Consider the following 18644-nt stretch of genomic DNA (forward strand, 5'->3'; position numbering starts at 1 on the left):
CTATTCCAGGTGCCCCACCCACCCTCCCACCCCCAAATTAGCCTGCCGGAGAGTAAAACCCATGAATTTGCTGCTGCTTGGTAACACCGCCCCCTTTCCTCTCCTCACTCTGGCAGAAGGTTGAGCACCCCATTGAGTTCAGTGAAAACAAGAAGTCATCAGTGGAGGAGGAGAGCTCCAGCCTCCTACACACTGGCAGTTGCTCCTGTAGAAGCGCTGTACAGTGCAAGGGGAGCCTGAAGATGGCATGCATTCTGATTCTCTGTTGCTTTCATTTTTTCCCCAAACCCTCTATGCCCACCCTTCTCTGATAAGAAGAAATCACTGAGTTGTTGTGTTTTGATCTCCTTGAAAATGGTGGAATATGATTTTTATCTGGATTGACTTTGCCATTATTTCTCTTATTGATATTGGCTGTATCCTCTGAGTACATGGTATTTTGTTTCCCTTTGTGATATGTAAAAAAATTTCCTTGCATAAGTCCAAATTCTTTAATCATGTTCTACTGTCTCAGACAACCTGTCCTGGTTGGGGGTTTCCAGAAACATGATTACCAGGATTAGAGACTGTAAACTCTTAATTTCTGTTACCAATTTAAAATCCAGTCGAATGAGACAATACACCCACAATATTGAAACATAACATGTTAGACTATCCTCAACCAGACATAGCAAATTCAAGAATTATATGCTTTTAATTACAATCAGAAAGACTAATTTTTCTTTTTTATGTCTTTACGGTCTTCTTTTTGGCTTAGTCCTACTGGTGCAGAGTTTAGAATTTAAAACTTTTATTAGCTAATGGCCATAATCAGGGTAGAATAGGCTCTGTAGAGAAGCAACCAATCAGGAAAATAAGTTTGTAACAGAAGCATCATTTGTGAGCAGTTAAGGAAATGAGAGTTTATGATAACTAATCCTGCACCTAGAAGTGTGGGTTCTTACTTCTTCCTTAATGGGGCCTTTGCTCAAGAGCCTACAGCATTGAGTGGCATGTAGTAGGTCCTTAGGAAATACCTGTTGGTTGGTTGGATGAATGGATGTTCTTCGCTGTGAGAAATTATATGGAACTTGGTGTTTCACTGTGATATAATGCAACTTATATCCCTCGGATTATTTTATAGAGAGAGCAAAGGTATGGCTCTGCATTTCTTTGATCTTTTCTCCTTTAATTCAGTCAAGTTTTTCTCCATTTTTGGATGGATAAAAAATGTGAACAATGGCTCCATTTCTTCTCTTACACTTTACAGGGTATTTTTTTAAATTTATTAATGTGTTCTTTTCTGTGGGTGCTAGCTTTCTATCATAATTCTCTTCCCAGTGAGAAATCTGTTTTTTTCATCTAAAGTTTCAGATTTCAGTCACTTGACCCTGAGGATGAAGGACAAGTACTTTATTCTCTTTCTTATACTATTATATTTATTTTTATATTAAGTAGTTTCTATAATGAATTGTAGTATTGTATGAATTGTAGTATAAAAATAACTATAACAGTATAAAAATATCTATCTTTTTGTTCTTTGAAGAAGAATTTTTCAGTGCCAAAAATTATCTACAGCAATGAATGTACTTTTTAATTGTTTTAGAAAAAAATTTTAGCATGTGAATCACTCACATTAATTATGTCAGAAAAATGTTTCTTCAGTGACTGGGGGAAATTTTATTTTTAAACAGAATGAAGTAAGATTTCTTTTTGTCTCTTATATCTGCCTAAGGGCCAGCCACTCATTGCATGGACCTCAGGAACTATTGTTTTGAATCAGCTACCAGCGCAGCAGTGGTACAGAACCGAGCATGCCAGTCTGAGCCTCTTGTCCTAAAGTGGCCAACAGACAGGGAAGGCAAGATGAGCTGGTCTCATTCTGTTTTGCCAAATTGAAATTTCCTTTCCACCTCCTAACTTATTTGAAGCCTGTCTTATTTTTATTTTGTTGACATGGTACATAGGGATTCAAAATATGCTGCCAAAGAGTAATGACAAATGACAGCATAGGTCATATCCAAGCATTGTCTGATAACTGTTTTATCTGTTTCATCGATGCCTCTTCTCAGTACACAGCATCCACAATTGAGAACTGATAAATAACAGCCATTAGCTGCATTGGAACAGAGTGGAGACAAAGTCTTTACAGTGGCCTCCAAGACCCTGATGGTGTGGAGACCCCTACCCCAAGACTAATACCTGCCACTCTTCCTTCTCCTTCTACTCTTCCCGGGCTCCCTGTCTGTGCCCTCTTCTCCCAGGTAGCTGCACTGTGGCTTCCCTCTCAGCTTCAGATGTTTGCTCTAATCATTTTCTCAATTAGGCCTACTCTGATCACTGTATTTAAAATCACAAAACTCTCTGTCATGGCATACCCAAACCTCTTTACTTGCTCTGCTTTTAAAAATTGCATTCATAACCCTAACCGGTTTGGCTCAGTGGATAGAGCGTCGGCCTGTGGACTGAAGGGTCCCAGGTTCGATTCCAGTCAAGGGCATGCACCTTGGTTGCGGGCACATCCCCAGTAGGGGGTGTGCAGGAGGCAGCTGATCAATGTTTCTCTCTCATCGATGTTTCTAACTCTCTATCCCTCTCCCTTCCTCTCTGTAAAAAAATCAATAAAAATATATTTAAAAACAAATTGCATTCATTATCTCAAATACTAAATACTTTGCATATTTATTGTATTTATTATCTGTCTCCTTTTCCTACTCCCAAAATAAGCTCATTGGAGGGTTGTTGTTGTTGTTTTTATCTATTGTTCCTATTTTTTTGTTCACTAACATGCCTAGAATAGTTTCTGGTCTTTATTAGATATTCAATAAATATCTTGTTAATGGTTTAATAAATGAATAAACAGAATTCAGTTTTAAATGTTGCCGATTTCTAGCCCCTCATACAGAAATGTAGCCTTCAACAAAACCTAACTGGAATGACTAGTTGCATTAGAAAAGGATTTGGGGTAATTGCCGCCAGAGAGAGATTCTCCAACTGCAGAGAGCAGGGGTCTATGGGCTCCTTGGAAAGCTGTTGATCATAAGGATGAGCTGCCTTTCAACAAGGTTTGCAAATTAGAGAATTATATTTTCTCAGGCCATGGGATGGGGAAATCTCTGCACTTAGAGAAGATTGAATGGTTATATTTTAGGTATATGTTTGTCCAATCCAAAAATTCACTTACTCTATTTCTAAGTACTAGTGCATGTGAGAATATACATCTTTTTCCAGTGCTTTTATTATCTTTTCCATAATTAAAAATCAATTCTGATGCAATTAGCTCATTTTGAAAAGGAAAATTATCTTGCCATGTCTTTTTGTTTGTTTGTTTGTTCGTTTGTTTAACATTCTGATGAAACCCTTAAGCTAAGATTGGTAGCTGTTAACAATTAAAGCAAAACAACGTTTTAAATAAAGATGGTTTAATCATCATGTAGCCTAGAATGGAAAGGTGTGAGGAGGAAAGAGAAGTGCTATATCACTTGTGTATTCATGCTTATTGCTCTGATTCTAATTAAAGAAAATACATTTAATTCTAGAAAAAGGCTGAGAAATTTACCTTAAAATCAGAGTTTAATTTGAAGATCTGAAAGCAGGCCTAGAAACACAAACTCACTCTCTGAAAAGCTCATTCTTTGAGACCTGCTATGATAGACAGGCATGACCTAACTCTTTCCATTGGAAAGATCCAAGATTATTTTCCAAGCTCTCTGATCTGTGAGTTTTTAGCTCTGTTGTTTCTAGATCCCAATGCTGAAAAGGCCCTGAAAGTGAGTTTAATCTGTTTAGGGAACTTGAGTTGTGCCAGGAGCCCACCCTTGGCCAGGCTCTCTGGAGTTAGACAACCTGGGATTGAGTCCCAGGCTCCACTCCATTGTAACCATGTGATTTAGGAACCTATCATTGCCTCCTTTTCCTCATTGGTAAGTTAGTGATAGTAATGACACCAATCACCTATAATAGTAAAACAATAATATAAGGCCTCCTTAAATGTTAGTTGTCAATATCACCCTCTCTTTTAATCCTCACAATTCAACAAAGTAGCGGTCATCATTGCTTTACAAATTATGAAATTGAGGCATAGTAGAACTTTCTCAAGGCATTTAAAGAATGGTGGACTAAGCTAATTTGGATACGTGTCTAGCACAATGCTTGGGGCTAGAGAGAGTCCATTCGTAACAATTACTGTGAACTAATTATTGAATGGAAATACCTAAATAATTCAGAACAAAATATTAACTGCAAAATATATACTTGCAACATGTACCTTTGTTTTCCTTGAGGCAATTAAATGCCAGGCAAATAAAAAGGCATTCAATATGGGCTTATTATTTTGAACAAAAGGAATGTGTTCTCTAATAAGAGATGGAAACAATTTATTCTGACCTGGAGACTTCTGGAAGGCCTTAGGGAAGAAGTGTTACTGCCTTGAAAGATGAGTAAGCTTGTAACTAAGGGAGACAGAGAATGCATGGAAAGCTGAAGCAGCAGCCTGAGCAGAGGCAGGGCAGAGTGTGTGTCTACTGCACCGTGAAGAGATTCAGCAGAGTCTGCAGCTAAGTGTCGTTTCATACAGAGCACAGTAGAAGACCAGGGCGTGAAGGTGAGCTGGAGCCCATCGTGAAGGCATTAAATGACAGAAGAGAGCTTACATTCTATTTTCTGAATAATAGGGAGGTTTATGAAGACTGGAGTAATATGTTCACCTCACTAATTTTGGAAGTAATTCTGAGGATAGTGTAAAAGGATGGATTTAGAAGATGAAACTGGACATAAGGTCCATAGTCTAGGAACCACATATACAAAGTTCATGGAGTACTTCAAGAAATGAAGGCCTCACTTTGGACAGCTGATGAGGAAATAAAAGAGCATTCCAAGGAGCCAGAGACCACTTGCCAGGAAACTAATTTGTAATTGCCCATGGGGAGTGGGGAAAACTGAAAGATGGAATGAAAAAATAATGGTTATAGGTAGGGTATCTTGGGAAATGACAGGCACTGGGTTCCCTGACAAGACTGGACTTTCTGGAAAATCTCGTGCTCATAATCATGCCTGGCTTCAAAGCAATAATGACATTTTTCAACTCCTTTAGTATTACAAAGCATACTTTTCTATTTTCAAGGTACAAATTTATTTGGTAAAAATAAACCATTCAAAAGAGAGCTTAGAATGTCCTCAATGAAGTCCATATCTATGCCCTCTATAGCTTGAACTTATAGGGGAGACAACACTTTACCTCTACCCATCTTAGTTAGGTGTTCAGCTGGACCTCTAACAAAAAGAAAAATTAACAAGAGAAAACCCACACAGAAATTTATTAATATTCAGACTTCATGTATGTGTGAAAGACACCCAGGAAAAATGAGCAACTCAAAGAAATGACATTTAGAATTAAATATCATTTTTATAGGGAAAGGGGAGGGGATATAGCCCTCTTAGGGAAGAGTAAATAATTTTTAGGAAAGATGAATGGACCCTTAGAAGAATAGATGGGAGGCATGATGGTTTGTGACAGTTTGTCTGGGTATGGTGTTGCCTTCTGGTCTCCTTTCTTGTGATGATTCAACACTCCCTGGTTGATGAAATTCCCAGAAGGAGGAGGATTAATGACAATTGAGTTTCTTTTAGAGGATTTTCTTTAGGCATTTGTTGTTTTCAAGTGCCTACAGCTCAAAATAATCAATATGCCAAAATGGCATATTTTGGGGTGGTCTCTGCTGCTGCCCTGCAATTTAAGCCAGCAGCCTAGGAATGACCGTATCAGACACTCATAGGAAGCATTTATTAGAGCAATACCTTGGAGAGCTGCTTTAAGCATGGTTATTCTGAGCCTTAAGCTGCTGCTTCTTGAAAATGCATTTCACCTCTTTTATGTTCTCCTTTTTTTCCTTCCCATGCTTACGCTTTTAGAGGAAAAGTCCGGTAAGACATAACAATTCCTTTTCACATTTTGGCCAAACCTTTTTTTTTCTGTTCATTTTCACCATCTGTATATTGAATGATGGATTGTGTTTAACACCTAAACAAGATTTTAAATTTTAAAAATAAATCTTTGTGAACCAGGGCAAGGTTTAATTATGTCCCAAGAGGGAGGGGGGAGGAAGTTGGTTGCTAAGTGATTTTACCAGCCATAAAGGGCCACAGGGTAATTTTATAAAGATTCACATCTGCCTCAATCACAGGCATATGACCAAATATTTTAGGTATCGAGTTTTGTTTATTGCAGCTTCCACTTGAATTAGTCAAGTTACATGTACATACTATGACTAGGCAAATATTTTTAAGTTAATTTTTTTAAATATACAACATGATAGTATCCATCCTGAATGAATGTTTGTGAAGCTGCCTAGAAAGGGGAAGTTACTTTCTTTTTCAGTTAATCTGAAAAATATCTCCGTATGATGATTACCAGTGGGAAAGGGGCTGAGAGAAATGGAAGAGGGCAAAGGGGGGATAAATGGTGGCTGAAAGAGACTTGACTTTGGGTGGTGAGTACTCGATGCAGTATGCACATGATGTGTTATAGTGTTGTGTACTTGAAACCTGTATGGTTTTATTAAACGTCACCCAATAAATTCAATTTAAAAATGTAAAAAAAAAAAAAAAGAAAAATGGGCAAATGACTAGAATAGGCATTTCAGAAAAAGCTACCCAATAGAAAAATAAATATATAAAGTAAACCCATAAAAAGAAAAAAGGAAAAATATCTCCTTCTGGAGTTGTCAGAGACAAAAAAAACGAGAATCTTTATAAAGTGTAAATCACCTCATGCATGTTACTTTTTAGTACCAGTGGGTGAATTTTAGTGGCAGCACAAATTTGATATATGATGTATCTACATCTTTTTTTTTATTTTAGAACATTAAAACAAAACTTATTCTGAAAATTATTTTACTCAAAAAAGACCCCCAAAGAAACCAGTTTTCTCTTCTTGGCTGCCTGGCTTATTGGGAACATGTTTCCAGATGACCTTGCCACTGGAAAATATAAAATACTGTGTTTTCATGTTAACAAGCACCAGATGTGCTTGGTTGATTCTATTTAACTCACCTAAGTGGATGCTACAATGACTGCTATAACTTCTCATCCTGCCCATTGACTTAAACCTGGCATTCTCTGTACCACGTCCATGTGATAGGAGGGAAGAGGAACAAAAGACACAGAAGGAATAAAAAATGAGATCAAAATATGGACCCAGTGTCTTTGTTTCTCAAAATAAAACCAGCACCTGTTACTAGTATTATTACTAAACTAAATGACCCACTTCTGAGAAATTGAGTCAAATATGTGGCATACTATATTATTGGTGCACTTTTGTAACTTTGCTTTATATTTGGCCAATTCCACTTACTCTCCTTGAACCTGAACCTTTCTCTGAATCATTCAAATTTGGCCACTTCAAATACTGACTAGTCTGTGTGGCCTAAGTTCACCCATAGTGCTTTGAAAATTCCCTTTCTCATTGTTTTTCATCCTGTTGTCCTTACAGCAATTTTAACAAGTACTCTTTTCCGTTTTTAGCTGTATCTTTAAGGATGAGTCCTCCTCCTACTTCCTTGCCTCATTTTTTTCTTTGAAAATTTCATTTATCTTGTTGATAGCTTAATCTGGTCAACTCATAGTGATATCCTGTTTTAGTGATCTCTTTGTTTCTCTTGCCAAATGGAGTTTCAGAAGATCATCTCAACCAAGTCCTACTGGACATGATGGGTATTCATTGTAATCTGGCTTGTAGTAGATATAATTGAAATACATATAATAGAAAAAAATTTAAATATAGACAAACACCTACAATGGGTGGGTAGCAAATAGGTGCTTGCCAGATAGTTTGTCTTCATCCTAAAGCTTTAAAAACAAGTAGTAATACTGGCTAGGATTAAAACAATAACATAATAATCATATATACCAATTCTTTCCTAGGCAATTCTCTAACTGGATCACTGAATTTGCTATGACTATATTATATAAAAATAATATTTGTTTGGTGCTTTATAGCTTTTCATGCATTTTTCTGTTTCCCCATGGCACTGAATTTAGCAAATGAGGATGTCATAAAATGTCATAAGCTTTGAAACCTGAGGCTAGTTATTTAGTGCTTTGGATAAGCAAGACATTATGTTTGATTACTTTTTTTTATAAGTATCTTAAAACACTAACCTACTTTGGCTGAGACTAAGCCATCCCAATTAACATAATTTATATTATTTTGTGCAAAAGAAAAAACAACCTTGTGTGGAGTAAGGACACTTGGGACTGCAAGGACATAGACTCAAGTATATTTTGTAGGGAATCATATACATGTTGCAAATCATATACATTTTACAAATGTAACATGTACAAATACAACCAAGTAGCCTTATTCTAGAGATCAAATCATAACTTAGTAGTATTTACCCACTTTGAAAGCAGCCTCAAAATACAGAGTTAGCTATCTCTGAAGTGAACACCAAAATAAAAGTAGAGGGGAAAATAAAATGTTTTTCAAAACCTCCAAAATCATCAACAGATCTAGATAAATCTCGGAATTGAACAATTAATGTTTAATTAGGAATGCAAGAAATTTGTTCAGAAAAATAAATAGGCCAATTGCAAAGTCCCTGTTTGAGTAATCAGGTGAAATAATAAAAACAGCAGATGAAATTTACTGAGAGCTTGTTTTCTGTGATACAAATGCATACAATCAGAGACAATTGGCCACCTGCAGCTTCTGAGCACTGGGTAAGTGTTCTGTTATATAGTGCAGTTAAAAACAATTTTAGTCTGCATTTAAAAAATTAGAACATTTGAATTTTAAAAAATAATTTAGATGTGCATTTTCATTCAACAACTCTGAAGATCTGGCAGTACTAGGCCCACATTCAGGAACAGCAGGCACGAGTGTACCTGAGTAGTGGGCATTTAACCAAAACTTTGTGTAACACACGTGCCCTTACACACAATACCCCAGCTCTTTGCCCTGTACACATTTGAGTTTTCAACACTAAGAGTGTTCCGCTCATCTATAATAATAAAAGTGTACTATGCTATTTAGACCAGACAGCGAAACGACCTTTCGGACGTCCTTCCAGATGAAGCCACGGCTGCGGTGCCGAGGCAGTTAGGGGTGATCAGGCAGGCAGGCGAGTGGTTAGGGGCGATGAGGCAGGCAGGCAGAGGTGGTTAGGGGCGATCAGGCAGGCAAACGAATGGTTAGAAGTGATCAGGCAGGCAAGCAGAGGTGGTTAGTAGGGGCAAGGCAGGCAGGCAAGCAGTTAGGGGTGATCAGGCAGGCAGGAAGAGGGGTTAGGGGCGATCAGGCAGGCAGGCAGGCCAGCAGTTAGGAGCCAGCAGTCCGGATTGCAAGAGGGATGTCCGACTGCCTCTTAGGATGTCCCCTGAGGAGTCCCGGATTGCAAGAGGGTGCAGGCCGGGCTGAGGGCCCCCTTCCCGTGCACAAATTTTGTGCACTGAGCCTCTAATAAAATATAAGCCCAGATACTGAATGATTTTCCTTCCACCCTTGAAGCAAATCTATTGGTAGAACAAAGAATGCTAAAGGCTTAAAGGCCATGGGAAATGACAGAAGAAACAGTAAAATAAAACTTTTAATAGGCAAAGACCCTCCCCTCTTGGCTGATAATGATTTGACTGTCCATGTCCTTCAGCAGTGCCTATAGTTCCTTAATGATGATAATCCTATATAATAAAAGGGTAATATGCAAATCGAACCTAACAGTGGAACGACCAGTCACTATGATGCGCACTGACCACCAGGGGGCAGAGGCTCAATGCAGGAGCTGCCCCCTGGTGGTCAGTGCACTCACACAGGGGGAGCTCCGCTCAGCCACAAGCCAGGCTGATGGCTGCGAATGCAGCAGAGGTGGCGGTGCCTCTCCTGCCTCCTTGGCAGCACTAAGGATGTCAGACTGCGGCTCCCCTATGGGGAGTGGGCCTAAGCCATCAGACATCCCTCAAGGGCTCCCAGGCTGCCAGAGGAATATCTGACTGCCAGCTTAGGCCCAATCCCCCAGGAAGCAGGCCTAAACTGGTAGGCAGACATCCCCTGAGGGCTCCCGGGCTGCCAGAGGGATGTCTGACTGCCAGCTTAGGCCCAATCCCCCAGGGAGTGGGCCTAAGCTGGCAGGTGGACATCCCCCGAGGAGTCCCAGACTGCAAGAGGGCGCAGGCTGGGCTGAGGGATCCCCCCAAGTGCACGAATATTTTTGTGCACTGGGCCTCTAGTTAACATACATAAAGCCCTTCAATTTGACTTCTGGCGTGTGTTTTTTTCCTTTGAAGGTTTCAGATAGCTCTTAATTATGAACCTGAGGCTTTCTGGGTCTGACCTTTCCACAGCTTCTACAGGATTCTGGTTAATGAACTAGTGACTATATTAATTTGAACAGCTGTTCCTTGATGAAGGCATTTTGCAAATAGTTTCCAAAATGCTGTCTTATGAGGTGTCTTTTACTAGAAAAAAATACAGGAACAATTGATTAAAAGTTAGGTTTTTAACTCACTGGAAATTAAAATATGGTTTACTTTGGGTGGATTAACATGCTGAAATTATTTAGTAAAGTATTGTTCTCTATAATCTTATATCACTAAAATTTCTTGGATTTAAGTTTTTTCTTCTGGATGTCTAAAATCTGCATTTTATTTTGCATTATTTCTCATAATTTTATCTTGGGGGAACTTGTGTCATTTTTAATTCCCCCTTTGCTGTATTTTATATTACTTTTAAGAATGAATTGTTACCCTGGCTGGTGTGACTAAGTGGTTAGAGCGTCAGCCTATGCACTGAAGGGTCTTGGGTTCGATTCCCAGTCAAGAGCATGTATCTGGGCTGCAGGTTTGATCCCTGCCCTGGTAGAGTACCTGTGAGAGGCAACCAATTGATGTGTCTCTCTCACATCAATGTCTCCCTCTCTCTCTCTCTTTCTTTCTCTGTTTCTCTCTCTCTCTCCATCTCTCTCTCCCCCTCCCTCCCTTCCACTCTCTCTAAAAGTCAATGGAAAAATAATATCCTCAGATGAGTATTAGCAAAACAAAAGAATGAATTTTTTTGCCATGAAATTGAAGCTGAAATCATAAATTCCCACATGTCTTTCTTTCGAGAAGATTGTTAATCTGGTCGTTAAATAATTATAAAGCATGCCCTAGGGCAGTGATGGCGAACCTTTTGAGCTCGGTTTGTCAGCATTTTGAAAAACCCTAACTTAACTCTGGTGCCGTGTCACAGATAGAAATTTTTTGATATTTGCAACTATAGTAAAACAAAGACTTATATTTTTGATATTTATTTTATATATTTAAATGCCATTTAACAAAGAAAAATCAACCAAAAAAATGAGTTCACGTGTCACCTCTGACACGCGTGTCATAGGCTCGCCATCACTGGTCTAAACTATATGACATTAAACTGATGGAAGCTGTTAGCAGAGCCCAGCAAGGACCCACGATTCAGAGTCAGAATGATGGACTTGACAATAAGCTAAGTGAGTGGGAGACACTGCCATTCACAGGATGTTCAGTGGTGAAAGGAACAAGAAATCAAGCCCACAGCATCTACTAAATGCAAAAAGATTTACACATGCGCCTTTTAGATAGCAGGCACACGGAACTTCCAATGGCGTGAGGTTCTCAGCAATCTTCCAAATGTAAACAAAAAAAAATGTGTGTTAGCTTATGTTTTTTGTACAGGTCAGGCTCTTCAAACTATTTTTCATGTATTAATTTGTTGCTATTTCACAGCTAGGTTATCAATTGAGAAATACTCTTTTCATATTTTACAGGTGAAAATCCATGACACAGAGAGTTTAAGTAACATTTCCAATGTCAAATGACCGTTAGTAAACTAAGTTGCTGGGATTAAATTCCAAGCAATTTAGCATCCTGGGTTGTGGGCTCAATCCCCTGGGGGGGGTGTGCAGGAGGCACCTGATCAATGATTCTCTCTCATCATAGATGTTTCTATCATTCTCCCTCTTCCTTCCTCTCTGAAATCAATCAAAAGTATATTTTTTAAAAGAATTATAAAGCCTAAATCTTTATATAAAATAGTATTTGAACTTCTCTCAAAACATAGTATGAATTAGTCAAAGAATTTAAGCCCAGAAATGCATATTCATAAGTGTCCTTTTTTCTAATTTTATTTAAATTTCATCCGTGCCCTTAGATAGATTTATAAGGGAGATGGAATCAACATGGAGCAGTACCTGGAAAGTAAGGCAAAAAATAAAGTCTAAACTCTTACAAGTGAAATTGACTAGAGTAAATATATCTAAACTCCTGGCTATTTAAAAAACTCATCTGAGAAGTAACCATTCCTGGACATTAGCCACAAGGGCTCTTTGCTTTTTAGGAGTTCTCCAACAACGTCACACTTGGTGTCCTAGAAAGAGCATGATAACGAAGAGTTTATAGACTGAAATTCTGTCTCTGATGCTACCCATTTGCTAGCTGTGTGTCTCAGCCTCACTTTCTTCTTTATATCATAAGGGCAGCTGGACTAGATAGCCAGGGAGGCCTCCCACATTTAAAAGATTATAGGTTTTTATTTTCTGTATGTGTTCTGGAGTTTAGAACCATCTTATTCATTTGAACAACCTTCTTAGTTACTTTTATATTTGTGCTCCTGGCCCACATTTGGAGATTTAGCCATTATGGGGTCCCAGGTGGCCTCTGGTAAATTCATGGTTTAACCCATATCCTGAAAGTGAAACTCTGAGCATCATCTCTTTCCTCACTCACCTCAGAGTCATCTTTGTTACTACAGAAAAATTTTAAAGAGGGGGCACTATCAAAGATTGTTGAGGTAAATTGATAGCAATAGTCAAAGTCTGAGGAATGAAAGAAAGAAATAGTATGTCTGCTTGTTGTGTTTTCTGGACATCAACTGGTCTACCAGTGTTCTATTGGTGCTGAACAATTTCATTTTCCCATCTGTGCTTGGCAGGGGTGCCTCATCTTTCCCATCACATTCCTACTCATTAGTAGAGGCTGCCCAAACCACTAGGCCAAGAATGGCTACTTGCAAAATAAGGTCCTCATTGGCATACATTCCACAGAACACTAAGAAAAGAACCAGGCTAAGAAGAGATATCTCTAATCCTGGTCTCTGATTTTTGGAGTCTCCAATTCATGCCCTAATTATGTGGGAAATGCATTGCCTATAATGCTTGTTAACACCCTGTTGAATGGGGAATCAGCTTTCCCTGTACTACCTATTCTCTAAAACCCCTCTCCCCAAATAATCTGGAGAAAAACTTCCCATGCCAACTTAACAAAATGTCTTAGATGTTCCACCTTGTTCTTGTGTACCTGTAACTTGAAAGTAGTACATCCCCATGAGCAAAGCTATATTATACAATGGACAGATTCTCTTTAGAGTTCTCCTAAACTTTCTTATGTTTTAAATGAGCCACAAACACCATGACTGCCTGTCTTCCTTTGGCCTGATTACTTGGAGTGCATGTTTCGTTAGCTATTTATGAAGCCTTCTATTACCCAAGCCTGTTGACTGATCCATCATTCTCTGACTAGGTGTCTGTTCTCTCTTCCTTTTTGCTGATCACAGAGGCGCAGCCCGGTAAGAACTTTCAAAATTTTTATCTTAAACATGTATAAAGAAAATTGCTGCCAAGGCCAGATGGCCAAGTTGACTTCTCATCAAATTTATGACAGCCCAGTATGAATGAGGCAGATGAATTCAGTTTACTGGTTGGAAGTGTCTGGTCCTGAAAGTGTCATTAACATATTTTAGGATTATAAGAGCACTTCTCCATTAATACATTAAACTAAATTAATACATAGGTATCCCAACTCCTAATGTGGTGTGTGTGTGTGTGTGTGTGTGTGTGTGTGTGTGTGTGTGTGCGCGCGCGTCTACATGCATGCGCACACGAGCAAGACCTGGAGATTGGCCAGAAAGCATCATAGAAGTTTATAAGAAGTGTATAAGTTTGAAGAATAAGAAAACTATAAGGAAAGTAAGGAAACCATTTTTAAGCCACGTGGTTTTTAAGACTGAATTTATAATAAGTTGCATTGGCCAGTGTACACTGATACATAATAATGCATAATCACAGTTTCCATCTTAGAGGAGGAGACATGCTTTCAAGTCGATATGCCTAGGCTGTCACATAATTCTATATGCCATCACTGAAGACAAAAATCAGTTTAGTTTACATTGTTCAAAGTAAAATCTCAGTCATTTTCCTCAGGTTGAAGAGTAATGTATTCAAAGCAACAAAAAAAAGGGTCTTTGCTATGTTTGAAATACCTGCTTCTATCTGGCCAGTCCCTTGAGAGAGGAAATGGAATTGAAAACAATGCCATCTGAAATATCCCTAGGTCTGTGCCAATTCAATTAATCAGTTATTATTTAAGGCAAATACTGTGCCCCAGTTGAGAAACTGGTGGTTGGTTGGTTAAGCCACTTGGCTGAGTATCAAAGAAAGCAACACCTGCAAGTATGGATGATCTCAGGTGACATCTCAGATTGTGACAAGTTACTCTTTTTCTTTAAAGAAAAAAAGTGAACTAACTAATTCAAAATGAAGGAAATTCATTCACAATCTACATATAAGGGCAATCATTGAAAATGTGGTCATTTGGTGAGGTTTTTTAATTCAATGGGCTTTCTTCCTGAATGTGGTTTGTGTGGTCAACATCACTGTAACCCAGCTTTGAATTTATCATGCTGCAACATCAAGGCCATCAAAATCTGTATGCCACATCCAGCTGACAATGGGACTTTCTTTTCTGTCGCTGTTCACTTGCTGTTCAAATATCTGTTCCTTTCTAAATTGATCTTATTTTTATCTTTCCAAATTTCTAAACAAGCGTTTTCTTGCATATTTCTACCATGTCTTGCCTGCATTTAATGGGCAATTGTTTATTCATGTGGAGTATTTAATAAAAATGTTACAGGGGCTTCTTGTTCAGGGTCTCCCAACAGTAAATATCTGTTGAATGAATTGATACACCAGGAATCGGTGAATACAAAAGAGGCGTTGAACCTTTCTTGTTTTCATAAGTATTACATTTTTTATTAAAAGGGTAAAGTAGACTGAAAGGTCTTCAGTACAGCCTTAGGGCCCCCTAATTCCTGGATTTCAGGTCTCACAATACTTAGAGGGGAACCATTCCCTAGAACTTAGAGTCTCTAGAACTTAGAGCCTGTGGGTCTCTTCCTTCAGACCTTATTAATAAAAATAGAACCAGCTGAGGCTTCATAACCTAGGAAAACATTTTAATTTAAACAATTTGTTCTCTTGTTATTTTTGTCTATACAGTCTTATTTTCCAAAAGCCAACCGGTATCCAAACTCCCATAATGACTATAGCTGATTTAAATATCCACATGTATTTAAATGTTTATTTATAAATTTAAATAGATATGTTAATTTAATAAAATATATTGAAATTAATATTTTTAAACATAAAATATTTATTTTTAAAGTTATTACTAACAAAATAATAATTCTCTATATGACACACACACAGATTGTGTTATTAGTCAGGACAAGACAGAAACTAGTTTGAGAGATTGGGCCACCCACTACAAAACATCTAGTGGATCCTGTTCAGATGGAAACTGCTCTTCTATCATAAATGAGTTGAAAATAAGACAAACCCCAATTCTGAAAAATCTTTACAAAATAGGGGAAGAAGCTTCATATAGTGCTGTCTTGTCCTGAGTTATTGATGTTATCATTTGAGACAAGAAAATATATGTTACCACTAGGTTGAGAGTTCACCAATGTAGGGAAGTAGAAAAACTCTTTGTTGACCACCCACCAAATTAATGGTCATACCCTTTGAAATACTTTCACTTTCCTTATGCAGCTCTGTCTGCCCCATCATTCTCCTCAGGCAGCCCTGCCATGCCACGCCCCACCCACGGTGCCTCCCTTTCAGTGGTCTGTTTTTCTGGAAGCACCTCATGCTAAGAACCTTTTATAGTGGTTTTGAATCAAATCTTTGTATCTAATCAATCCTTCTGTTATCAAAATAAGTTTCTGCTAGGGCCTATTACTAGTATTTCTGTCAGGCCTGTTTGTATTCCAGTAGTATCACATGCCTTGAACTAAAGGAATGACCCCCAATGGTAGATTGGTGGGCCAGGTAGCAGGCAAGTGGAAGAAATTGGGGTGGGGCAACCTAGTGGGGAGGATGGAATTCCCTGACTCCCTTCATAAAACAGCCCATTCAGTGGCAATGCTTCGAAGGTTTCCTTCTCTATAACATTTGTCACTTACATCCATTAAAAACTGCATTAGTAAACTAATGACTGTTTCAACTAGTTTATGGCCCCCATATGATAAGAGCAGACAGTACTCTTAATATAGTCTATGATTTTCAAACATCAAATGTAACTTAAACTTGGACTTACTTTCTTGTCTACTAGACTTCAGGGTTGTTTTTTAATAGACTGTTTAATATTTACTTTAATTTTTACTTTATATTTACTTTAATATTTACCAGATCTACACAGGTAAGGGATTTTTCTGGTTTGGGAGACATAATTTACCCTTCCTTTCTCTCTATAATCCTAAGTGAAATGAAAACTGATTTATATGAATGTGTCTACAATTTCCAACTTGAATGTGATTCTGAGAAAATTTTCATTTTTCCCCATTGATTTCTTTGAGTTCAGATTAATTGCAATAACAGAAATATACATATTGTACATAACATATATGTGGTCTTAAACCTTATAGTGTCTATTTCTAATTCTAGGGTGCAATTAAAAGGAACTTATCCAGTAAGTATATCTTAGCTACCAAAAATAGAGTACAATTTAAAAGAAGGAATAAGTTCCTTGGATCTTGAAGCATATATACATTTGACTTATATACTTTTGGGCTTGGTTTTTAAGACTTACAAATACCTTCTACAGCAAAGAAATACAATGATAAAGGGGCTTAGTGGGTTCTGAATGATTAATGTTTAAATTCTGAAAATGAATATGTTTGGGGGAAAACTTTGCTTATTTTCTTCCTGTATTTTTCAATTCTTGTATCATTTGACTTTAGAAATGAAGTTCATCAAGTGTGTGCTTGGTGATGAGGGTGGGGAGAGGGGGCAGAAGGAACTGAAGATAAATATGACTTACCCATTCTTGTGTTATTTTGGTATAAAAATTTTAGTCAGCCAAGGTGACATGGAATAGGTTATAATATACATAGGGCATGGTCTTCCTTTGCTGCATACAACACATTCTAGGGAATTCTAAATTCATGGTTCCTGGTTAAAGGTATAACATTTTCTTGGCATTTCAAGAAAAGAACAGGCAGAGAATGCTGGATTCATGTCCTATGTACATACGGCCTGGCTTAATGTTCTCTTATGACAGTTGGGAAGCAGACCTGATCAAGGCATCAGACATTCAGAGAATGTTATGCTACTCCACTAGCTCTGCAGTATACAAATCTTCTATTTGATGGCTTAGCGTGGTAATTCCTTGGTTAATTAGGTTTTTACAAATGCCAGAGAAATTGCTACTACATATGCCTAATATAAGACTGTTGCATTGCCAGGGGAGAAGGTTTGTTTTGTGGGTTTGTTTTTCAAAGCTTTCATGTTGAGTTGCTTATTGATGGGACTTAACTCTTTAAGTGTTTCCAAACATAGCTCATAAGACAGATAAGTAAGGAATGGCAAGAAAAATATGCCTAAAAATTCCTTTGTCCCGTGTATCAGGTGAAGAAGTGGCCAGACCCAGGCGTTCCACACCGACACCAGAACTCATGAGGTAAGTGTGAAAGACACTGGTTGTGTTTCATGCGAGGCATCACTACTGTTAACAATGTAGCCTATCTCATTTGGACTAAACTCAGCTCCTTTTACAAAAGGACCTGCCCATGTGTGTAAGTTCATAGTGTGATTCATATATGTTATCATTTCTCATAAGTGCAGCCTGAGAGACACCTTTAGGAAAGTACTCTGTAGTCACCTACAGTAACTATCTATCAGAATGTGCAGTCTCCTCACTAATAGCAAGGTTGAAAATTTGTATGAAGAGGTCCTTTGGGGTCTGTATACCAAGCTGAAATCCAATATAATAAAAGGCTAATATGCAAATTAACCTAATGTTGGAATGACTGGTCAATGTGCACTGACCACCAGGGGGCAGACATTCAATGCAGGAGCTTCCCCCTGGTGGTCAGTGCACTCCCACAGGGAGGGCGCCGCTCAGCCAGTAGGGAGCGGGCCTAAGCCATCAGTCAGTCATCCCCTGAAGGCTCCCAGACTGCTAGAGGGCGTAGGCCAGGCTGAGGGACCCCCCCCCCAAGTGTATGAATTTCGTGCACCAGGCCTCTAGTATGTTTATATTTTTCTACGAAGAATAGCCTGTTCAGTCAGATACAATTTCATGATACATTCTACCTGCCACACACCAAAGGAATCTTCTGTTTTGTTTAGGGCAAAACATTGTATTTTATACTGTGTATTTATTGGATTGAGCAAGTATTATACAAATGGACATTGTTTTCCAAAAAGACTCCTATTTAAAAGATGAATCTTTTTATTTTCCCTCCTTCTCCAACCCCTCCCTTCTCCCCTTCACCTCTTACCTCCCACCACCCACACAGAGAATTCATTAGGATTAATCTAGGGAAGAAATGGAGAAGATTATGCAACCTTTCATTAATAATGAGTTTAAGTAATCATTGGGAA

At 38.3% G+C, this 18644-nt stretch overlaps 1 protein-coding gene across 1 annotated transcript in view; it reads left to right on the plus strand.

The window, feature by feature from the left end:
• The window catches only part of SGIP1 (SH3-domain GRB2-like (endophilin) interacting protein 1), a gene marked incomplete at its 3' end in the record, with an annotated part of 214489 nt that overhangs the window by 135200 nt on the left and 60645 nt on the right, over positions 1 to 18644 (plus strand). The window contains exons 9-12 of the mRNA XM_014541067.1: positions 5890 to 5901; positions 13538 to 13549; positions 16704 to 16728; positions 17667 to 17718. Coding sequence (XP_014396553.1) covers positions 5890 to 5901; positions 13538 to 13549; positions 16704 to 16728; positions 17667 to 17718 — 101 coding nt within the window. The remainder of the gene's footprint in view (positions 1 to 5889; positions 5902 to 13537; positions 13550 to 16703; positions 16729 to 17666; positions 17719 to 18644) is intronic.

Source organism: Myotis brandtii, unplaced genomic scaffold (assembly GCF_000412655.1).
Source record: "Myotis brandtii unplaced genomic scaffold, ASM41265v1 scaffold26, whole genome shotgun sequence".
Classification (NCBI taxonomy): domain Eukaryota; kingdom Metazoa; phylum Chordata; class Mammalia; order Chiroptera; family Vespertilionidae; genus Myotis; species Myotis brandtii.